This window comes from Dendrobates tinctorius, unplaced genomic scaffold (assembly GCF_039654945.1).
Source record: "Dendrobates tinctorius isolate UK_male_01 unplaced genomic scaffold, ASM3965494v1 ptg000029l, whole genome shotgun sequence".
Lineage (NCBI taxonomy): Eukaryota > Metazoa > Chordata > Amphibia > Anura > Dendrobatidae > Dendrobates > Dendrobates tinctorius.
In genome coordinates this window covers 22434389-22459762 of record NW_027361697.1, presented here as the reverse complement: position 1 = coordinate 22459762, position 25374 = coordinate 22434389, and the positions used below count along the sequence as shown (strand labels likewise).

Below are 25374 nucleotides of genomic sequence, written 5' to 3'. Positions count from 1 at the left end.
TGTTTATGGCGCGGACGTCAGCAGAAAACGTGGATAAAGAGCACAGTGTGAACACAGCCTTACGGCAGAATGGACGCTACTCCTAAAGTCTCAGCACACCGGGTGTTTCCCTAAAGTCTCAGCACACCGGGTGTTTCCTTTCCTTGCTTTTTTTTTTTTTTTTTTTTAACCTATAGTGTCTAGGAAAAAAGTCAACGGTTTCAACATTTTTGCAGATTTTTTTGCCCCAATGGGAACAGAATGGCTTGGCATATTAAAAAAAATGCATGTAATTAACGCTGTGCTTTCCTGGTCATAGCTTGCAGAAAAAAAAAGTCACAAAATGCTACATGTGAACTTACCCGTAGATTGTGATATGTTTCTATGTGTATATTCCCATAAGTATACGCACATAGATTGCTACAAATATCAAAAATGTGCAGTTGTTTGCCCCTGAAACTAGATTCAGCCCGGCCACTTAGCTCCCTGTTCCCCCAGGTGGGAGCCGCTATCACATGGGTGTTTCTGATCAGGTTGTCACAATTAGGTTAGATCATGCAGACAAAGGCCGGAGTTACTTGTAGCGAATGGGATGTTTGCAGAAGCTTTTTCCTGTGGGTCTGCTCTGGTAAGGGGGCTCTTACGTGTCCATAATCATTCAAGACGCCAGTCTTGTGTTGGATTATTTTTTTTTCGGCCGATGATCAGCGCTGGTTGTATCATCTTCCGTTATTGGCGGATGTAGTCTGTGATGCGATTGGTGCCATTGGCAAACAATTGGTGGCTGGCATATTTTCATCTGATGTGTACAGGATCCTGAGAAACCTGCAGATTACAGGACCAGGCAAGTGCACTATGCCAGAACAGCTTCCCTCCGCCACACAGTCTCCAACCCTCAGCAAAGTATAATATCCCCCACAGTTTCCTCACACATATTATGAGGGCCCCACAGTGACTCCCCACACATCATACTGGGGGGGGGGTGACTGGGAGCGTCATACAGTCCCTTCTCACTCAGTCACCACACACTATGATGTTCTCACAGCACACCCACGCAGTATGATGTCCAGCCACATATGATACCCCTATAGTTTCCCATACAGCAGGGGTCTCCAGCCTGTAGCTCGGGAGCCACTTGTGGCTCACGGTCCCATGAATTGTGGCTGTCTGCCAGCTTGCTGCATTAGCTCCAGGAAGAGCACATCTTAAAAAGGTGAATTTTTGAGTCTCCGTGCACAGAAGAGCAGATCTGGATGCACATCTACTGCTCTTAGGGGTTAAGTGAGAATTTAAGAATTATATGCTGGAGACAGGATGATACTACCTGTGAGAGGTGGTGCCTGAAGCTTGATGAGACAGTGTGTTGGGAGTGCTGGATGGGAGAATACTGAATCGGGGTATTGTGGGGGATCGCTGAATCTTAGTATACTGCTTTGGGGGGATTTATGTGGAAAAGCTTTGGTTATCATTATACCCGTAATGGGGGCTCTGGTTGCCACTACTGTGAGGGGGGCTGGAGCTGAATGTGGCTCGTGACCCTCTGAGCTGAATGTGGCTCTCTAGGTCAGAAAGGTTGGGGACCACTGCCATACAGTGTGAGCCCCTCCACACAGTATGATACCCCCACACACATTATGATGCCTCCACAGTCCATGCAATCTGATACCACCCACACAGTATGAGGGCCCCATAGCCCTTCCACACATTATACCCACAAAGTACAATCCTTAATGGTCTCCCACACAGTATCAATCCCTTCCCATTCGGGCCCTCCCCAAACATAGTGTGACTGCAAATTATAAAAGAAAAATGGTGTACATTGTGGGGATTGAGGCTCTGTGTAAGGCCGGGATCAGAAATGCGAGAAACTTGGCCGAGTCTCGCATGTTAATGCCCGGCACTCAGATCAGAGCGTGTGGCCGCATAGCAATACGTGCAGCTGAACGCTCTGCTCCTGAGTGCCAGGTATTAACGTGAGACTAGTCCGAGTTTCTCATATGTGTGATCCTGGCGTAATAGGCTTGATCTATTGATGTTATTGCACCTGCTGAGCCAATACTCTGACGCCAAGATCGAGCAGGGGAGCCTCTTACACGATTGCATTCAACTGTATCTGCAGCTGGTTGGCACAGAGCTTTCCCTTTTCCCCAACTCATGGGCTTCACAGCTGTAATGTTGTCTGCTGCTATTAGCAACAATGGCATGGGTGAAACTTGCACCTACACTTGCAGTAGAAATTGACATGCTGCCAATCCCAAACCCTTAGCTCCTGGCAGATTACGTTGTGAATATATTTCACAGGTTGTACATGAGATGTCTTAAAAATCACTTTGCTGGAGAGAGAAAAAACAAAAAGCATGCACTCCCTGTGTAACACCGTGGGGAACAGGTTAGGGTGAGTTGGAGGGTTGGTCGCTCACCTGCTCAGCTTGTGCGCTGCACAGCTACATACAGAGTGATGTGTAATCTAAACTTGGCTGCTGTACCCACACCAAATGGAGAAAGGACATAACAAGCCAAGACAGGATGCCTCAGGAAGGAGTAGGGTCTACTTTGAAATGTGTTGTAATGAGTTGGAAATTTTTTATACTTCCCACCTGCATTACCCTTTGCCAGTGGCAGTGCCCGGGATTCACCGCACTCCTCTCTACTTGCACATTGCTGGCACTGTAAAACAGTGCGTTTTTCTTCTAGCAGATACACAGCAGATAATCTGTACTGTGAGAACTTATGCTAAATGTCAACATGTTTGGGTTTGCTGCCTTAAAAAAGGCACTATAGGGGTAGAATCATGTTGTCATTTACCCGTACATTAACTCTTGGTGTCTTTTTTTTTTTTTTGTTTTGTTTTGTCTTAGGGGAATGTGTGAAGAAGAAGTAAACTGCTTTGCTGCACCATGTCAAGCAGACAGCTGCACTTATCAATCGTGAATCCACCTCCACCGGAATACATTAATTGCAAGAAAACCGGGCGTCTCACTAACCAGCTTCAGTACCTGGAGAAGGTGGTATTGAAGGCATTATGGAAGCACAACTTTTCCTGGCCATTTCAACAGCCTGTAGATGCTGCGAAGCTGAGCCTCCCTGTAAGGGTGTAATTATGTGACTTCTGTTACTTCTACTGTACCTATGTAGTTTAGTGGCACTTAGTTAAATACTTGACAAGTGAGATTATGTTCTTGCATTCCAATGGGCCAGAGAAAAACCACACAGATATATTTAGGAGTCAATTACCAAACCAAACAAAAAAAACCCTAAAAAATACCCTTTTATTGAATATCTCTAAAAATATTGAAAATATGTTCAAACAACCATATTAAAAGGAGGATGAACAGGGTATGAGGACATATGCAGAACAATACACAATTATTATTAAGGAGGGCTAGCTGACTGACCCTTGTAGGCCTTGTATAGCTGATCATCTACCTGACAGCAGAGGTTGACGCCCTACAATTTCAACTTGGCACCCGTTCCTCAATAAATTAAATGTTGAAAGCTTAGATGAAACCAAATTAGAATTGGCCACAAAATAGTTCATTCTGTTTAATAAGTTTGGTGCAAAAGTGATATAACAAGCTCACCCTTGATGAGGCTACTGTGATCCTCAGCACTACGGAAGCACTCTTGCCTGGTGTGGCACAGTGAGGATCAAGATAGTCCTCAGCCGTGTTCCAGGTAAAATTAATAATCTTTATTGCAACAAGTTTCAAAGGTAGACATTCTCAAGTATAGCCAAAATTGTGTATCCTTTTCGTACCCGTTTCAGACTTCAGTGCAGTCAATTTTCATGGATAATTAGTGCTGAGAGAATATGCTCGGATAAGGTGTTATCCGAGTATCTTCAGCATGCTCGAATAATACGTTCGAGTCCCCGTGCCTGTATGTCTCTCAGCTGTTTGACAGCCACAGTGCATGCAGGGATTGCCTGTTAGGCAAGCCCTGCATGTGTTGCGGCTGTCGAACAGTCGCGAGAAATGAAGGCACGAGAACTCAAATATTTTTTGAGCACGTTGAAGATACGCGGTTAGCACCCGAGCATGGTCTGATAATACCTTATTGGAGCACGTTCGCGCATCACTAATTATTCATATACATCCATTATCCCTGAATAAGGACTGAACTGCAGTCTGAAATGCGTAGGAAAATGGATACACAATGTTGTGGATTTCTACCTTTTTAAACTTTTGGAATAAAGCTTATTATTAGATTTGGAACATGGACGGCAGACTTTGAAGCTTGATAAATTTGGTCCGTTTTAATCTGTTTTGTGTGACTTACTTTGTGCCTAAAGTTTGGAGCACGCTGTTCCATGTTAAACCATTTTCCAGAAAAGCTGCTCTCTTTGAGTTAGAAGTTTCTAAAACACATAGTAAACTAGGTGCAAGGCATTTAAGACATAATTTTTTGGATGCAGATTAAGTTAGAATTCAGGTGTATTTCTCCCTGTTACCAGTGAAGTGTCACCATGGTGACACCACTCTCCTGAGTCTTGTTCTCTAATCCCTGGTTTATAATCAAAGAATGTTGGGCAACACAATATCTAAAAATTTGTTGGGATCAGGAAATGTATCCCAGAACCAGAAGCTCCTGATTCAAATACACTCACAAATCCTACGCCAAAATCGAAACAATTGTTATGAAAGCGAATCGGTCAGAACGATCCACCCTATTAAACCGTTTATGTAGTCATGTGGCTCCATTAAAGATATTGTCATCTACACCTTTAAATCATACAATCCATTGGACCTTGACTAAAAGAACCTTGTTTTAAATCATCTGCTAATGAGGCTGAAGTGCTCGGGATTGTATCAGAGCAGTTTCTGAACCTCTGCCTCCTGAGCTCTATTATCCGCCTGTCAGCACTATCTTCCATTCACAGTTGTGTGATCAAGCTAGTCTGATAAAGTATATGGGGTTGCCACCTGTGGTGACTGGAGAGGTGGATGCACTTGTGTGGCTCTTTCCATTTACTTCTATAGTAATTCCAAAAATGGCAGAGGACCATTGCTTGGCTGTTGTTGAAACTTCCATATAAGTGGTTAGAAAAGGAACGGTCTATGATAAGACAACCTCTGGGTTTTGACATATCTATTACAGTAAAACTAGATAATTTTGATTCTGGTTCCCATACACCTATGGCCAGAGCCCTCACATTGGTTGCAAGATGCATTGTATAACCAATCACAGTGCAGCTGCCAATTTTTCCTGTAAAGAAATCTAGTCTCTTTAGCTATCTGGGTTAAGATGCCCACAAAGAGTTGAGGACTGTGCCCTCTTAGTTAACAAGGCCATATCTCAAGTACGGCGAGGCGCAGGAACAAATACAATGTATTGCAAGATTCAGGAGAACAGTGGCAGTTACACCAGGTAAAAAATACATATTAATAGCAAGTTACAGTTTTTATTTTTTAAAGCATTTTGCCACAGCTCAGACAACCCCTTCTCAATCACCATGATTCCCCATGTAAAATAATAGCAGTTATATTCACCTCCAGTGCGGGCGCCATTCCAGCGATGTCAGCACCTACTCTCCCTGTGCTTGCATGACGTTATGCCATGTGAGCCCTGCAGCCAATCAGCAGCCGCTTCCCTCTTCTTGAAGAAAAAGAGCAGTGGCATACACTCCCTTTCATGTATCCGTTTCGTTTCAAGGAAGTAAGAGTGAAATGACTGATAATAGGCTGCAGTGCTTGCGTGATATAACAATGTCATGAAAGCCCCAGAAGAGTAGGCAACGTCATCGCTGGAACAATGCCTGCACTGGAGGTGATTATAGGCTGCTAGTATTTTACATGGGGGAACTATGGTGATTGAGAATGGGTTGTCCAAGTAGTGGGCAACCCCTTTTTACCTCTTTGCCCCAAAGCCTCTTTTCACCTTCCTGACCACTGTCAATTTTTGAAGCCATAACTCTGTAACGCTTTAATGGATCCCGCTGATTCTGAGATTTTCTTATTTTATTGTACTTCATGATAGTTGTAAAATTTCTTTGAAATTACTTGTTTGTTTCTGAAAAAAACAAACATTTTGAAAATTTTGCAATTTTCAAACTTAATTTTAATGCCCTTAAATCAGTCATATCACACAAAACAGTTAATAAATAACACTTCCCATATGTCTAATTTACATCAGCACAATTGAAATATAATTTTTTTTGTTAGGAAATTAAGGGTTAAAAGTTGACTATTGATTTCTCATTTTTAAAACAATATTTGCAAAACCATTTGTTTTTAGGGACCACCTTATATTTGAAGTGACTTTGAGGGGCCTATATGACAGAAAATACCCAAAAGTGACACCCTTCTAAAATCTGCACCCCTCGAGGTCCTCAAAACGATAGTCATGAAGTTTATTAACCCTTCAGATGCTTCACAGGAATTTTTGGAATGTGAAAGGAAGAAAGAAACATTTTATTTTCCTGTCACAAAAATTTTCCTTTAGACCAATTTGTTGTGCAATTTCTCCTGAGCATGCCGATACCCCATTTGTGGTGGAAATCTACTGTTTGGGCACACGGCAGGAAGGGGAGGAGCGCCATTTCAATTTTTGAACGTAAAAAAATTGCTGGCTTTATTAGCGGACGCCGTGTCATTTTTGGAGTGCCCCTGATGAGCCTAAACAGTGAAAACCCCCAACAAGTGACACCATTTTGTAAACTAGACCCCTTTGGGAAATTATCTAGATGTGTATTGAACACCTTGAACCCCCAGGTGCTTCACAGAAGTTTATAACGTTAAGCAGTGAAAATAAAAAATAATCACATTTTTCCCGCAAACATCTTTATTTCCAAATTTTGTATTTTCACAAGGGTAACAGGAGAAAATGGACTTCAAAATTTGTTGTGCAATTTCTTCTAAGTTCACCGATAGCCCATATATCGTCAAACTACTTTTGAGGTACAGTGCAAAGCTCAGAAGGGAAGAAGTGAAAATTGCGAACTGCTGTTGTATGCCCATGCAAAAAGAGCAATAAGGGTGGCACTCGCCATCCCATAAAATCTATTTTATTAAAGTAGTTTAAAACATCCAAGGCAGGAGAGTCCCATGTGGAGTGTAATGGGAGACGACGGTTTTGCGCAAGTGTGCTTCTACAGGTCTCTGTTTCTTCAAGCAGAAAAGTGGGCAACGTTTCAATCTCCTTAGGCTAGGTTCACATCGCGTTAGTGCCATCCGTTTAACAGATCCGTTAAACAGATGCACTAACGCTGATGGCTAAAATAAACTTTATCAATCACGTTAACGCATGCGCTAACGCAAGGTAACCTTGCGTTGGTAATGGAGGTCTAGGCACAGTGAACGCGTCAGTTTGCTGTGCGTTAGACCTAACGTACCCAAAAACGTGATAGACTGTGTTTGAGGGTGCGTCACAAAGTAACAGAACATCGCTAACACATGCTAAATTTTACATGCGTTAGGATGCGTTACTATAATTGCTGCCAATGGGTGCGTTAACACATCCATTACATAGCGTTAGTGCCGCTTAGTAACGGATGCGTTAAACGGATGGCACCTAACGCGATGTGAACCCAGCCTTACACTGTAAAAGCAATATCCAGTTAATACCAGCTTTCACGCTTCATGTGAATTCTGGTATTAGTTTTACAGTAGACACAGATGACCCCCAATTCAACTCTTAATCCCACTTTCTGATATTGATTTCTTCTTTAATATACACTCACTGGCCACTTTATTAGGTACACCATGCTAGTAAGGGGTTGGACCCCCTTTTGCCTTCAGAACTGCCTCAATTCTTCGTGGCAGAGATTCAACAAGGTGCTGGAAGCATTCCTCAGAGATTTTGGACCATATTGACATGATGGCATCACACAGTTGGCGCAGATTTGTCGGCTGCACATCCCTGATGCGAATCTCCCGTTCCACCACATCCCAAAGATGCTCTATTGGATTGAGATCTGGTGACTGAGGAGGCCATTTGAGTACAGTGAACTCATTGTCATGTTCAAGAAACCAATCTGAGATGATTCGAGCTTTATGACATGGCGCATTATCCTGCTGAAAGTAGCCATCAGATGTTGGGTACATTGTGGTCATAAAGGGATGGACATGGTCAGCAACAATACTCAGGTAGGCTGTGGCGTTGCAACGATGCTCAATTGGTACCAAGGGGCCCAAAGAGTGCCAAGAAAAAATTCCCCACACCATGACACCACCAGCCTGAACCGTTGATACAAGGCAGGATGGATCCATGCTTTCATGTTGTTTACGCCAAATTCTGACCCTACCATCCGAATGTCGCAGCAGAAATCGAGACTCATCAGACCAGGCAACGTTTTTCCAATCTTCTACTGTCCAATTTCGATGAGCTTGTGCAAATTGTAGCCTCAGTTTCCTGTTCTTAGCTGAGAGGAGTGGTACCCAGTGTGGTCTTCTGCTGCTGTAGCCCATCTGCCTCAAAGTTCGACGCACTGTGCGTTCAGAGATGCTCTTCTGCCTACCTTGGTTGTAACGGGTGGCAATTTGAGTCACTGTTGCCTTTCTATCAGCTCGAACCAGTCTGCCCATTCTCCTCTGACCTCTGGCATCAACAAGGCATTTCCGGCCACAGAACTGCCGCTCACTGGATTTTTTTTCTTTTTCGGACCATTCTCTGTAAACCCTAGAGATGGTTGTGCGTGAAAATCCCAGTAGATCAGCAGTTTCTGAAATACTCAGACCAGCCCTTCTGGCACCAACAATCATGCCACGTTCAAAGGCACTCAAATCACCTTTCTTCCCCATACTGATGCTCGGTTTGAACTGCAGGAGATTGTCTTGACCATGTCTACATGCCTAAATGCACTGAGTTGCCGCCATGTGATTGGCTGATTAGAAATTAAGTCTTAACACACAGTTGGACAGGTGTACCTAATAAAGTGGCCAGTGAGTGTATGTTACATTCTTAAGCTTTATGTGCAGTCTAGCGATTGGGCTTACTAATCATATTCCAGAAAGCGTTATTTTCCTAGTTATTTGGGCCGTAAATGTGTGAAAGGTCCTATACTAAAAGCACAATAATTACCCCTAGTACTGGAGCTTGTGGCCATGCCATATTTGTCATTTTAGTGTCTTATTAAAACCACAACTTGTCTGTCAAGATTATGTAAGGCGCATTAATTGTCTGCTGTTTGACAACTACCCCCAATTAGTCTGTATTTCTCAAACGTCAAGAATAACTGACCAAGGGGTAGAGATAGAAAGGTCACCATATCGGTCTTGCAGCAGCTGAAGTATTTCATCACGAGCTGCCAAGTTTCTGAGCATTAATATTTATTTTAATAATTGCCATTTAGTTTGAATTTCTTCTACTAAGTATTTAAAAAGGATTTTCTTACCAAAGGCAATGGTGATGTCCAACTGCTGCACCTCTTGCCCCTCCATCCCTATAGCGTTCAGTGTCCACTTTGGCTGCTTTCAAAACTATACCACCTCTGCTTTGGAATTTCCACATGGCATCAGACAATTAAAGGGAAACTTAAAGCTGATTCATGCTGCCTGGACTACGGGCTGCATGGATCGGCGTTCAGCTGTATTATCTTAGCCATCTATGAAATGCTGCGGCTCTGGAAACATACTCTTTAAAGTTAGCTTTTTTCTGCCTCACTTTGTGTCTCCCTCTTTGTGTGTATGTTAATAGGTAGAGACCTGGCATTCTAGGTGAGTGAGACAGGGAGATGACCGAAGGGACCTACCTCTTTGAAGAAACATGTAGTTCCCAGCCAAGTGGGTGTCACGAGTTTACCACGACAGAGAGGAGCCAGTAGACCGCAGCATCTGATTTCTCCTACACCTGTGCTGAATAGAAGCACTTCACCTGAATATTAAACAGAGTACATTTCTTTGGACATTGCAGGGATTAATCTGCTCTGTTGAGAGCTGGAGCTAAGGCTTAGCTGTGCACTGATAGCCACTCCCATCTCCTATATAGTGTTAGGCGTCAGGTTTCTGCGTCTGCTCTGCAGGAATCTAGAGCCTCACATTCTGTGGTCTCCTGCTGTCTTTCTACTACAGAGGAGATTACTTTGCAGCAGACTGCTCCAGAGACTAAGTCCCTCTGTCCTCCTACTGGGCATGCTCACGAGACGATCTCCCATTGGAGATCGGGAGTCATGTGCCCAGGTCCTATTCAAGATCTCATTGGTCCATCTCGGAGATCTGGAAGGTCCCGCACGACTATAAAAAGTGCGCATGTCCGTTCCGCCGTGCGCTAGTATAGACTATACTGCTATGTGTGAATGGTGACGGATGTATGACTCTGGTGACTGACTCATTTGAAACCCCTTCCCTCTGATATTACGCATGGTGATAGGGAATTAGTTTAGTAATCAGCGCCAGTCAGTGGCAAGCCTTAAGCCACTGTGCTCACCGCTACACTAGCGTCCGACATCGCGCTTGCCTTCCAGCCTTATCGTCGAGCGGCAGTGTCCTACGCCGCGCTGCAGTTGCAGCCCCCCTTGGCGCCCGCAGTAGCGACGCCGCACACACGGTAGGTCTAGAAGGACGCAGCTCCTCTGTCTTAGGGCCTGCTCCTGTGACCAGATACCGTGTGTGCATTTTAACTGAACTCTGTGACACTAACAGGTTCAGTGTTCTTTGTGTTTTTGTGTTGCGGCATCTCTGTGTGTGAACAGAGCCCGCTCTGCGCACTACGGGTGAAGTTGAACCCGTGCGCATTATACCGCCATATTGCTCCTGCCATCACTCAGCAGCGGTTGTAACACCTACTGCACGGTGGACCCCGAGCGGCCAATGCACTTTATTGTCATTTTTATTTAGTGCGTTCCGCCGCTCCTAACATATAGTCTGGGTCCTGGGTAATACTCATTGTCAGAGCTAGATATTGCTTCATGGCTGGGGATTGGGTTGTTGTTGGTGGTTATTAGAGAAGGCGGTTGGTGGATTAATCTTTCACTGTTACTTGGTTTTGAGTGTGTGATAATTCCCTTTCTTCTCCTACTTTGGTTTAACCCCATTCTAAACTCCCTGGTGCATACCTCTGTCATGTTTGGTATTTTCCATTACACGTGTTCGTATTACCTTGTTAAGTTTGGTTGGTGTATATTACTTTACACTACTACAGACTGAGGGCAGATTCAGAAGCTAGGCAAGGTACATGGACCTGGCGTCTTCACCATTAGAAGTAATCTGGGGAGCAGGGCGAGCTAGGGCATCCCCTAGCGGTAGGAACAGGAAAAGAGCCCCTGGTCCCGGGGCACCCTTCAACAGAGCCGTGACAGTGTGCCATGCAATTGCACACTGAGGACACAGGGATGACATTCATGGGTCATCAGCAGTACAGTTCGCGTTGTTCTCAGGCGCCGGATGCTGAAGACAGCTCTTATCAACCTGAAGATTGAAAGCCCACGGCTGAGGGGTGATGTTACTAATCTGGGAAAGGGGACAATATCCCAAAATGTTACCAGGCTATTAATAACTTACAGCTGTTTGCTTAGCCTTTACAGCAGGGTCGGGAACCTATGGCTCGTGAGCCAGATGTGGCTCTTTTGATGGCTGCATTGGGCTCTTGGACAAATTTTTAACAAAAAAAAATGAAGGAAACCACTGATATCCGAAACGCGTAGGATAAGTTTGGTCCTTACGGCGCCTCGTACCTGTGGCTGTCACGTGGGCTACACGTGACTAGAGATGGGCAAACCCGAACAGTAAAGTTCAGCGTTCGTCTGTACTGAACACCTACTGTTTGGGCACGGACTGTTCGGGTTCGTCTGCCCGAACACCGGGTGTTTTGTCACGCTGTCATGTGCATGATAGCGCGGCAAACACCACTTCTAATAGGCGGTGAAATCATCCCCAGACAATCATCAGACAGCCGCGGTTCCCACACTGTCAAAAGACAGCATGAGTGCTCTGCTGTGATCGGAGGTATAAAGTTTACCTCCGGTCACTGGTGTTGGCTGATTGGACAACTGCTCCCATTATCTGACACCTGCTGCCGCTAATAGCATGAAGAGCATGAGCGGCGAATGGGAATATTCATCAGCCACTCCTGGACTGTAAATAAATAATTTAAAAAAACAAACAAAAACGGCATGGGTTCCCCTGTATTTTTGATAACCAGACAGGCAAAACTGACAGCTGGGGTCAGCTGTAAGATTCAACAAGGCTGGTTATCAAGAACAGAGGGGTCCTCACACTGTATTTTTTAATTATTTAAATAATTTAAATAAACAGTGTGGGGTCCCCCCCATTTTTGACAACCAGCCTTGCTAAAGCAGACAGTTGGGGGCTGGTATTCTCATGCTGGTAAGGGGCCATGGATATTGCCCCCCAGCCTAAAAAAAAAGCAGCCCAGCATCTATTAGATGCACCAATTCTGGCACTTTGCACGGTAATTCCCATTGGCCCTATAGGAGGTTAATATTTATGGGGTTGATGTCACCTTTGTATTATCAGGTGACATCAAGCCCATGGCTTAGTAATGGAGAGGTGTCTGTAAGACACATATCCATTACTAATCCTACAGTTGTATGGTAAATAAACACACAGCAAGAATAAAGTCCTTTATTAGAAATAAAACAAAATACAGTTTTACGTTTTTATTTAAACACCTATTCCCCCGAAGCCCTCGTTCTCCTGTAATAAAACTAAAATAAAAAAACAATATCTCTCACCTCTCTGTCGTTCTGTCCTACGCTGTAATCCATGTCTAGGGGAAAAAGAGTTTTCAACCTGGACAGTGCCAAGATGCGACTGTCCAGGCTGAGAACCACTGGTGACTGAACTACTGCTTGTGCAGCCTCAGAGACCGGTGGTGACGTCATCGAGGTTACCTCCGGTCAGTGAGGCTCCGTTCCCAGCCGGGCTGAACTGTTAAGTTTTAAACATATTGTATGGTTCTCACGGAATTACAATTTAAAATATATGGCGTTCATGGCTCTCTCAGCCAAAAAGGTTCCCGACCCCTGCTTTACTGGCTTAGTTTACGGGGGACTCCAGAAAAAAAAAATGATGTGGGGTCTCACTATAAATTCTAACCAGCAAAGGCTAAACAGACAGCTGTGGGTTGATATTAATAGCCTGGGAAGGGGCCAGGGATCTAAATCTAACTTATGTCTTACTCTGTATTTTACATTAAACATTACTTTATGCATTACCATAAAATACCTTGAGGAGGTATTACATTGATGTATACCAGCAATACATCAAATCAGGACATCAATAGCTATTGTAGACTCTCTATTTTTAATTAGCACAATTTTTTCATTATTTTTATAATTAATCATTAAAAGTTATATTTTATTGTCTAAGGATCTTTAGTTGGGGTCTATTTGCCATTCAGCAATTTGGTAATTATTGCGCTGATCGCATGTGTAATGTGCAGTTAATTCGCTTGAATAAATTTAAAAACAAAAGTGTCTCAAAATGGCGCCCGTCGTGCTTGTGCAGTAGCAGCTATCTGCGATCCGATAGCTGCTATTGCACAGGCAGCACCATCTTGCTAGAGAAAAATAAAATTTCCTCCTTTTAACATGGCGCTGCCTGCGCAGCAGCAGTCATCACCTGCTGCAAGTGATTTTTTTTTCCTCTCAATATATAATCATTATGTAAAATAGGGGGCAGGTCATTGAGGGATCAGTGACATGTCAAAAGCCATACTGGTGAATACCTAATCAGAGCTCCACATGAAGACGCCCCCCCCCCCCCACTGGCCACCCTGGAGCACGAGCATATCATTAACTTAAAACTGTAAATAAAGATTAAACAACAACCACAAGATGGATTTCATCAACCAAGATATACTTTTAAGGCCGGCGTCACACTAGCGAGAAATACAGACGAATGCTATGCGCATAAAAAGCGCATTGCACTCGTCCCTATGTTAACCTATGGGGCAGCTCCCATCAGCTGATTTTTTTTTTTTTTCTCGGCCGTATTATACGTGCTGAGAAAATCGCAGCATGCTGCGATTGTCACCGTATTACGCCCGTAAAACGCCAATGCAAGTCTATGGGGGCAAGAAAAATACGGGTTACACACGGACCAGATGTGTGACTTGCGAGAAATACGCACCGGTGTCCTTTAACAAAAGCTGGCGATTCAGTGTGCGATACAGTAAAAACACACTGACATGTTAAAAAAAATAGATATAAACACACAGAATATATATATATATATATACGTCATTGAAACATATATATTTTATTAGATGGTGGCTCGATTCTAACGTATCAGGTATTCTAGAATATGGCCAGCGGGAGACGTTCAAAAGATGGTTCAGGATGATCCTCCACGATCGGCAATCTCAGTGGGGGCCTGGTCGCTGCTGCGTGTCACACTGAGGCTAAGTACCCACGTTGCAGAAATGCTGCGGAAATTTCCGCAACTCCCACCGCGGGAAAAACTCATGCGAATTCACATGCGTTTTCACGCGATTTTCGCGTTCGGAATTCAAACGCATTCCAAGCAATTTGAAGCATGTGGCTGACAGGTTGGTCACACTTGTCAAGCATAGTGTTTGACAATTGTGATCAACTTTTTACTATTGATGCTGCCTGTGCAGCATCAATAGTAAAAGAATGTAAAAAATAATTTAAAAAAATGAAAAGGTTATTCTCACCTTCCGATGCTCCCCGATCTCCTCTCCACGCTCCCGGCATCTTACGGTCCCAGTAATGCTTAGCGCGAAGGACCGGAGATGACACTCTCGCGAGAACGCGAAGTCATCAATGGTCTTTCGTGCAAAGCATTACTGGGACCGGAAGATGACGGGTGCGTGGTGAGAGGAGGGAAAGATTCCGGGGGCCATTGGAAGGGGAGTATTTCACTATTTTTTATTTTAATTCTATTTTTACCCTTCGCCACGACAGCACCCACTGGAGAGAAGGATCCGCCTATAGGAACAGGAAACCTACAGAGATAAAAGAGGGCGGTCTGCCTCTCCTCCTCAGTTGGTTTCCTGTTCCTATGGGAACCGCAGGATTTTTCCCTACAGAAGAATACCTGGTCCAAGGGAGCCGCCTGTGCAGTGTCCGTGTGAACGGCAGGGGCTCCGGTCCAGAGGCAGCATCGGAGGGGGGGGGGTGCTGTATTCCGGCTCCCCCCTTGTCTGAGCAGCAGCAGCAGAAACATCGGGTCCAGGGAAGGCCACTCGCAGTTCCTGCAAAGACACGCCCCGTTGGGGTCTGGGTGTAGCCGTCCCGGACCGTGTGGGAGCGTGGGGCCGGAGGAGAAGGTGCAGCCTCCGTTCCCCTCATGTGGCTTCAGCGCAGCCCCAGGAACATGGGGGCCACGCACATGCAAGCAGCGCCGCCGGCATGGGAGGTGGTAAGAGGGAACTTCCGGGTCACGCCGAAGGTTCCCCAGCTGGATGACGCGCGTGGGGTCTCGGGAGCATTGCAGGACTGCGCATGGGCATACACGCGCTCCCCGCCCCCCGGAAGCAGTAAGGAAACTTCCGGGTTAGCTGGGAGCTGGAAAAAAAGGGCAATGGTGATGTGGTGCGGTCCCGGGAACTAGATACCGGGCCGCACACTTTATACTGCGCCTACCCTGAGGGGGGAGGGCGCTGGGGGGGGGAGGTACAGGAAGGCAGTACAGACGCCCGGGACGGTGGGATAAAAAGCCCTGCAGTATGGAGCTCAGCGTGCAAGCATGTCGTCCCCAGGACAAGGCACGCATCTCCCGGCAGGTGATACTGCAGCAAACCCATCCAAGGACCACTCTAATATGGGCTCCTCAGACAGAAGCCACACCACAAAACCTGTACCTCAGCCTCCTGATCTGGTACCTACAGCTTCTCTGGGTGAGTGTACCATTCTCTGCCTATCAAGCAGACTACCCTTCTCTTTTTCTTTCTCTCTCTCTCTCTCTGCTACATCTCCTCCCTTAGACTAAGAAACAAGGGAAAACAAAAAACAAGGAATGTGCCCTCTGTAGTTGCCCTCTACCTGAGTCCTACTCCAAAAGGCTGTGCAAAAGATGCATTAACGAAATCATGCAGCAAGCATCAGTGTCAGCCATGGACATGAGGGAGATGATGAGGGAAGAGTTACAGGCCCTGACCCAGTCGAGTAATGTACCTACTCGTACTAAAACCAAAAAGGCGACTATTTACAGCTCAGGCTCTGACGAGGATGAAGCTGTAGTCTCCGATACCTCTGGTTCATCCACGTCGCCATCTTCTTCAGATATAGAAGGGCGTTCGTGTTTTCCCCAAGAAAGCATGGACAATTTAGTAAAGTCCGTAAGAACCACCATGGGGTGAACAGAAACAAAGGGGCCGCAAACGACACAGGAGATAATGTTTGCAGGTCTAGCTGACAGAAAGAGAAGGGCTTTTCCCGTAATTCCGTCCGTAAAAGCTTTAATTAAAAAAGAATGGGAGAAACAGGACCAAAGAGGCTACCTCCCTTCCGTCTCAAAAAGGAGATACCCATTCAGTGATGAGGAACTATTAACGTGGACTAAGGTTCCGAAAGTTGATGCAGCGGTTGCCTCTACCTCAAAGCAATCATCTTTACCGGTAGAGGATGCAGGGATATTAAAAGATCCACTCGACCGCAAAGCAGATGCCTTACTGGAAAGAGCTTGGGAGGCAGCTACCGGCACATTTAAGCCAGCAGTGGCCAGCACTTGTGCAGCCCGTTCTATGCTGGTCTGGATTGACCAACTCGATCAGCAGATAGACCAAAAGATCTCCAGGGACAAATTACAAGCCGCTATCCCCTTAATCCGGGGCGCGGCGGCATTTATAGCTGACGTCTCGGCGGACTCCTGACGGCTGGCAGACAGAACGGCAGGCTTAATAACGCCAGATGTAGCCTGTGACTCAAAAGCTGGAAAGGGGACACGCAGTCCAAATCAAAGCTCTACACCATCCCTTGTGAGGATGAGTTTCTTTTCGGAAAGACACTAGATGAGATCCTCACCAAAGTAAAGGAAAGAAAAAAGGGCTTCCCTAACCCCTCTCTCCCATTTTATAGGCGTTCAGGAGACTGCCATTTGGCAGAGGAAGACCAGCGGAAAACCAAAATAAATAAAATTTGCGCTTAATAATGAACCCCTTTAACTTGTAGTGAACTAGAAAATGCACACAAATGAATTGGATTGCTCCAAGTTAGGTAGTTATTACCTTAGGTGTAATCAGAGTGGGTGTCTGGACTCCAGAGGACCAGTAAAACGCGCTGTATATCTTGATGTGAAGTCAGATTGAATATTTGCCAGATAAATGTGGGTTAATACCACGGCTCTTCAGGAGTGCTGTCTCGGCCAGTGGCAGACACTCCACGCTCCCCTATTCCAGCGGCGCGCTGGCGTGCAGTGTGCACGATGTGAAGCTGTGGCGTGAGATGAGCCAACAGGACCTTCGTGATAAAAAAAAAAATTGCGGAGAACAAGATGAGTTTACCATATACAATGAAAATATTTATTATGAATCAATCCTTCAATTACATAAATAGTAAAATTTACAATAAATTAATAAACCCCATCAAGGCGACGATAGTAAATAGATAGGCACATGTGCAAAAACCGCTATATAACTGAAAAAAATAAATGGTTAATTACCCATAATAATTGCTTGTGCTGTGACAGCGTTAACAGCACAAGCAATTATTATGGGTAATTAACCTTTTATTGTTTTCATGTGCCTATATATTTACTATCGTCGCCGTGGTGTGGTTTATTAATAGAGGACATCTATTACAGCTTATATTTACATGGTTGGCTTGTGTAGCCACCTTACATTGATTATATCAGCTGTTTATTATATTAACCTTTTCAACCACCACTGGCTTAATGAAATGGGAAATGCTAGTGCTCTATACTGTTATGCTTGTAGAATATGACCCGTAGTCTTGTGGGTCATGTATATCCATACATATTAAATTGTCTTATAAAATATTTTATTGTAAATTTTACTATTTATGTAATTGAAGGATTGATTCATAATAAATATTTTTATTGTATATGGTAAACTCATCTTGTTCTCCATAATTTTTTGTTCAGTAATTCTGAGTTTGTATACGTGAAATTGTTACTTTTGTGCTGGTGCCTCTTATGCTCAGGACCTTCGTGATGTCACCGGTCACGTGACCGGTGACATCACGAAGGTCCTGTTGGCTCATCTCACGCCACAGCTTCACATCGTGCACACTGCACACCGGCGCACCGCTGGAAGAGGGGAGCGTGGAGTGTCTGTCACCGGCTGGGACAGCACTCCTGAAGAGCCGCGGTATGAACCCACATTTATCTGGCAAATATCATTCAATCTGACTTCACATCAAGATATACAGCGCTCTTTACTGGTCCTCTGGAGTCCATACATCCACTCAGATTACACCTAAGGTAATAACTACCTAACTTGGAGCAATCCAATTCATTTGTGTGTATTTTTTAGTTCACTACAAGCTAAAGAGGTTCATTATTAAGCGCAAATTTTTATTTATATTTTATTGATCACATTGGTGGTGTGTGTTCCTAATTTGCAGCAAGTGTTCCTTTTTTTTTTTTTTATTCTTTATTTTCAAGTTTCAATTACACCATAAGACAGATCAACACTTTACAAATGCATATGGTTAAAGATTGTTTAGGCGTCCATCCAAGGTGTAAAAAATAATAAATGGGGAAAAAGCAAGAGGGGGGGTGAAAGTGGACGGGAAAAAGGAAAAAGAAGAGGGGAAGGGAAAGGAGGGATATATAATAACTAACAATAACATCAAAACAAAGTAGTCGTCGGCATCGACACTAGCAATAAGTGCATGTAGTATAAAATTAGATCAGGTGAACAGTTTTATACGTAACCCTGGAACCAGCCACCCCAAAAATCAAGGCCACCAAATCTAAGCGAGATTCAAATAGTATCTGATCCCTCTCCTCGAGGGTTGTCCCTCAAATATCTAGTCCACGGGGCCCAAGTCAACACATAAGATTTGTGACTAAAGACCTCCCAGCTAGACAGCTCCTCCAGACGAGAAATCTGATTTATTTTGTCACGCCACTCCTCCAATGTGGGGGGAGCGACATCTTTCCAATGAACAGCTATCAGTTGTTTTGCAGCGCTTAACATCAAGGGGAGTAGGCCATGTTTTTTTGGTAAAAAATCCTTTGATGGGCACGAAAGAACAACCTCCGTCGCCCCGAGACTGGTCTTAATTAGCTGTAATTTCTTGAGAACCAGCTCGACACCGTCCCAAAAATGTCTCAATTTGGGACAATCCCAAAATATATGTGTATGATGCCCTCCAGGATTAAGGCATCTCCAACAAGCATCATTATCAGCAAGACCCCTCTGAAAGAGCTTCGCGGGAGTCCAATGCCACCTGGTCAAAATTTTATAAGAGTTTTCTTGCAAAAGAACACACCTGGAGAATCTCCGTGCACTAGATAGCATCCTAGATACTTGTTCCCCTGCAAACGCAACATTAAGTTCCATCTCCCAGGAGTAAATAAATGAGGGCTTAAAATGTACCCCTGGAGAGATCAGATGTGAGTAAATACGAGACAAGATTTTTAGCCGTGGAAGCGGGAGTTTAATCATAATATCTAACCAGGACCAGTTCGATTTGATCGGGAATTTCTTCCTAAACTGCATGAGCGTGCGTCGAATATGCTGGCACTGGAGAAAGTTAGTTGGTTGACTCGTTGCATTTGATGGCCAAGATCCTCCCTGTAATATTTTATTACCGTAAAAGCTATTCAATGTATCTCTAGGGAGGGTAAACCACAGATTATAGGGATCCTGAAAATCAGAATCCAATAAAAACGTTATCGAGCTAATCGGCGTAAATGTCGAAGGGAAAGTGCTCTCCGGTAACTCCCCCAACATCAATCTCCTGGTACGTAATGTAGTAGATGTTATCTCATCCAGTCTAAGGGTAGCCGGTGGTTTAGCCCTAGTCCATAAATAAGGCAAGCCCCTCGGACCCAACAAAGTCAGATCGACACACGCTCCCTCCCCTCCTTCAGAGCAAGACACTACCTTTAACCATCTGCCAAGGTGAATTGCTTTATAATATACCAAGGGGTCTGGAACTCCCAATCCACCAGAAGAGACTGGGTAAGTAAGAAGCCTATAAGGCAACCTAGCCGGTTTAGATTTCCAGATGAATTTTCCTATCAGTGACTTTAATGACCCAAAAAAGGTCAGGGGTATCTGAATCGGCACCATATTCATGGTATACAAAATGATAGGCATAATATATGCCTTAAATACATTTATGCGACCCAACCAAGATAAAGTAGGTAGGTTATATTTATGCATCAGGTTAGTAACTTTCTTCAATAAGGGAACGAAATTACTTTGAAATAAGTTAGTAGGATCCCTAGTTATAAATATTCCTAAGTATTTGATAGAATCCTTAGCCCAAGAGAAGGGAGTCTGAGTACGAAGAGTGGAAAGTTGGGGATACGGGAGAGTGATATTTAACGCTTCAGATTTAGCTAGATTAATTTTAAAATTGGAGAGGGAGCCAAATTGTTGAAAAATTTGAAGGATGATCGGGAATGCCTGAGGTGGATTGGATATGAGGAAAAGCAAATCATCTGCGAAAGCTAGCGTTTTAAACGTCCCCGCGCCCACCGTCAACCCCTCTATATGTTGTTCTTGTCGGATACGTTGTATCAAAGTTTCTATAACCAAAATGAACAGAGAAGGGGACAAAGGGCATCCCTGCCTAGTCCCGTTGTGAATCTCCAAACTTTTAGATAAGGTGCCGTTTATCCTGACCCTGGCCGTCGGTTGGGAGTAGAGAGAAAGGACTGCTGCTATATACTGAGGAGGAAAGCCAAACTTAATCAACACCTGCTCCATAAATCTCCAGCACACTCTGTCAAAGGCCTTCTCGGCATCAGTTGACAAGAGTACCAAGGGGACCTGTCGGGTTTTAGCAAACATTATGGACTGTATGACCCTGGTGGAGTTATCTTTACCTTCCCTCCCCCTCACAAAACCCGCCTGATCCGCATGAATTAATTTGGGTAAAAAATTACCTATTCTGCCCGCTAGTATTTTAGCCCACAGTTTTATGTCCGCATTAAGTAATGAAATTGGTCTATAGCTGGCGCACAGGTTTAGGTCCTTACCCTCCTTCGGGAGAACCGTAATATATGCCTCTAATGATTGCTTAGGGGGAAGCTGGCCTTTCAAATAGGAGTTAAACAAGGTAACCAATTGAGGTAAGAGTGATTTTATAAACTTTTTGTAATATATAATGGGGAAACCATCCGGACCCGGAGCCTTTCCATTTGGAATGGTGGAAAGAGTATCCAAAATTTCTTTAGGGGTAACTGGAGCGGTCAACAAAGCCTGGCCCTCCAGGGTTATTTTAGGTAAAACTAGTGGAGTCAGGAATTCTCTAATTTTTTCTATAGCTATTATTGGGTCTCGCATGCTATCTGGTACATTTAGATTATATAAGTTATCATAAAAGGATCTAAACTCCTCGGCAATATCAGCAGTCTCGAAAATTGAGGAGCCATCCAGAGACCTGAGTTGTCTAACAAACGTCCTTTCTTGCTGCTTTTTAAGCAATGAAGACATAAGCTTGCTACTTTTATTGCCATGAAGATAGAACCTCTGTTTACATCTCATGTAGGTTTTGGCCGATTGGATATTCAAAAGATTTTTTAGCGAATTTCTTAGGTCCGTTAGTTCAGCTAGTGTCTTAGTTACTTGAGATCTCTTATGTAATCTTTCCAAAGAACTAATTTGATGTAAAATAGACACAACCTGTTTTGTCCTTTCTTTTTTGAGATAGGAACTCAAAGCTATAAACTCTCCTCTCATAACCGCTTTATGTGATTCCCACACCACAGGAGTAGGTGGGCCAGAGTGCAAATTTGTCTGAAAAAAGAAGTCCAGAGTGTCAGTCAGTCTCGTAATATGGGAATCTGAATCTAATAATGTCTCATTAAGCGACCAAGACCCGGCTGGTCGCGGAAGGGTTTTTATGCCCATATCGAGGAAAATAGGAGCATGGTCCGATAGTGTGATGACGTCTATGGTCGCGTTTTTGACTAATGAGAGTTTGGTTGTCTGTGTCAATATATAATCAATTCTATGGTAGCTACCACACGGATGGGAATAAAAAGTGTAGTCTCTGTCCGAAGGAGAGAGTGTCCTCCAGGGGTCTATCAAATGCAACTTCTGGAAAGAAAGGTGTAATTTTCTCAGTGCCTTTTGGGAAAGGGCAGACTTACCCGTGGAAGTATCTAAAGATGGATTGAGTGGGACATTAAAGTCTCCCCCCATCAGCAGTAACCCTTCAGTAAATAGTTTTAAAGTATCCATCGTCCTGCACAACCAACCAACCTGACCCTTGTTTGGGGCATAGAGGTTACATAAGGTAACTTTGGTATTAGCAATAAGGCCCTTCAGTATAATATACCTTCCTTCAGAATCTGAAAGGCAGTCATGTAAGACAAAAGGAACACCTTTTTTAATAGCAATACTCACTCCTCTAGATGCCGACCCCCCTGTACTATGATACCAGGTCGGGTAACGAGATCTGGACATGTCTGGTACTCTCCCCGCTTTAAAATGTGTCTCCTGTAGAAAGATCACACTAGCCTTTTTTGTATGCAAAAGGTTCAGTATCTGATTTCTCTTACACGGGGAGCGTAACCCCTTTACATTATACGAAGCCACTATTATAGAGGCAAATTTTCTGTCCTCGTGGAGCTCCGTGCCTGGTTTCAGCTGGGAGAGAGTGAAGCTGCTGGCTACCTGCCTTGTACCCATTTCCAGCATGCAGATGATCCCGGGATAGGAAAGCTGGTGGAGTGTGCGGTGCTGGAGATGTTCTGGAGATCTTGTGATCCAGGTGGAGCTGAAAGGGTGAGCTGGGCAGGTTTGGACTGACTGTTGGCGTGTCCCCTGATGTCCCTGTCTTGTTGCACCCATGCCCTCCCCCCCAGCAGTGCTGGGAGCACCCTTTATGGAAAGTTGTACATTTAACTCTGCTAAGCTGTGACTGTTCAGTCTTTATAGCTACAAGATGAGTGTAGTCATGGCCACTGCACTCTGTAAACCTACTCTTATGATTTCAAGGGACGATTTATTATTCTGGAATCATCCGCAATTTCTCATGGACTCCCCTTCTTGGAGCATGATTGCTAATTCAACAATTGAGTACATAAAATCCATTACTTCTGTGAAACCTGTGGAGGTGTACTGCAAGAGAGGTAGGAGAGGAGGAGTCCTGGCACGCCTTCGGAGGAGAGGGTTCAGAACAGCTCTTCCTTCACTCCACTTGGCTAATGTCCGTTCCTTATCTAACAAAATGGAGGAACTGAACTTACTTTGTAACATGAGATCTGATATGGCCAATTCAGCTGCTCTTTGTTTTACTGAGACCTGGTTGAATGACACCATCCCTGATTGTAGTCTGGATCTACCTGGTTTTGTTATCTACAGAGCTGACCGTGATTGTGTAGCTTCAGGTAAACAAAGGGGGGGTGGGGTATGTCTCTACATCAACACTAGCTGGTGCTGTGATGTTAACATACTGGGAAAAGGTTGCTCTCCAGATCTAGAGTACCTTGCACTCAATTGTAGACCATTTTACGCTCCAAGAGAGTTTTCATCTATGGTTCTGGTTGCAGTATATATTCCCCCTCAAGCATCTGTTAAAGCTGCTATTGGTGAATTAGCTTGCAAAATATCAGAATGGGAGAAAGGATCTCCTGAAGCATTTGTGATCGTAATGGGGGACTTTAACAAAGGAAAACTCAACCTGGATCTCCCCAAATTTACTCAACATATAAACTGCTTCACGAGAGAGAACAATACGCTTGATCACTGCTATACTGTCTTAAAAGGGGCCTACAGGGCAGTGAGGAGAGCAGCAGTGGGCTTTTCAGATCATTGTCTAATTCATTTAATTCCAGCCTACAGGCAAAGGTTGAAAACATCCAAACCTACAGTTTATACAAAGAAGACATGGTCTGAGGAGGCAAAATTGCAACTGCAAGCATGCTTTGAATGCACGGACTGGGAGGTATTCCAGGAAACATGCTCGGGTCTGGATGAATGGGTTGATGCAGTGTCCTCATATATCCGTTTTTGTGAAGACACGTTTATTCCATCCAAATCTGTCCACTTTCGGGGAAACAACAAGCCGTGGTTTACAAATAAAGTCAGGTTGATCCGTAAGAGAAAAGAGGAGGCTTATAAAGCAGGCGATATTACTGAATTCAAGAAACTTAGGAACTCGCTATCTAAAGAGATCAAGTTAGCCAAACACGAGTATGCAAAGATTCTGGAGGAAAGGTTCTCATCAAAAGATACTAGATCTGCATGGAGAGGATTAAGAGAGGTCACCAATTATAAAAGCCACCCCACTATAGTGAACCCCAGCAGAAGTCTGGCAGCAGAGTTAAATGAATTCTACTGCAGATTTGAGGCAAGCTCTACACACAGTGGCTATTCATCTCTAAGCTCCTCAGTCTGTTCATATAAAGATCATTCATTGTGCAACACCCAAGTAGTGATCTCCGAGGCAGAGGTGATACGCATCCTGAAGGGACTTAAAGTCAAAAAGGCACCTGGCCCTGATGGTGTATCTCCAATGTGTCTGAAAGTATGTGCTACACAGCTTGCCCCTATACTGACAAATATATACAATGTGTCACTGAAAGAGTGCGTTGTACCTCAGTGTTGGAAAAATTCCACAATTATCCCTGTCCCCAAGAAAGTGGGATCCTCTGAGTTGAACGACTATAGACCAGTAGCATTCACATCTGTAGCTATGAAAGTCTTCGAAAGAATTATGATGTCCCACCTGATAAAATTCACGCAGAAGCTATGGGACCCGCTTCAGTTTGCCTATAAGGAGAATCGTTCGGCAAACGACACTGTCAATCTGGCACTGAAGTACATTTTGGATCATACAGATGAACGGCACTCATATGTCCGGATTCTTTTCATGGACTTTAGCTCAGCGTTCAATACCATTGATCCGAATTTACTTCATAAGAAAATGGTAGCTCTTGGAGTCCCTCTCAACTTATGCTTGTGGATTTATAACTTCCTGACAGCCAGGATACAGAGTGTAAAAGTTGGACCATTCACTTCGGACACCTTGGTCACAAACATCAGGGCACCTCATGGGTGTGTTTTGTCCCCGTTACTGTTTTCTCTCTATACGAATGATTGCATCTCTTCAGCAGACTCAGTAAAAATCTTGAAATTTGCCGATGATATGACACTGATTGGTCTCATCAGGGGAAATGCTGAAGACTTGTATCGGAGTGAGGTGGAAAGAATATGTGACTGGTGTAAAGCCAATAATCTTGTACTCAACACTAAAAAAACTGCTGAGATGGTTGTGGATTTTAGGAAAGATCAACATGAGATACTTCCAATCTACATCCATGACGAAGTGGTTCTTAGGGTCACAGAGACCAAATTCCTTGGTGTTATCATCTCTCATGATCTTAA

The 25374-nt window shown here is 44.2% G+C and overlaps 1 protein-coding gene across 7 annotated transcripts in view; it reads left to right on the top strand.

The window, feature by feature from the left end:
* The window catches only part of BRDT (bromodomain testis associated), a 176026-nt gene that overhangs the window by 9133 nt on the left and 141519 nt on the right, over nt 1-25374 (top strand). For 5 of the 7 annotated variants that reach the window (XM_073571465.1, XM_073571469.1, XM_073571470.1 and 2 more), the window contains exon 2: nt 2838-3065. In XM_073571465.1, coding sequence (XP_073427566.1) covers nt 2877-3065 — 189 coding nt within the window. In that variant the 5' untranslated portion in view covers nt 2838-2876. The other 2 variants (XM_073571464.1, XM_073571463.1) reach the window with 2 other exon arrangements.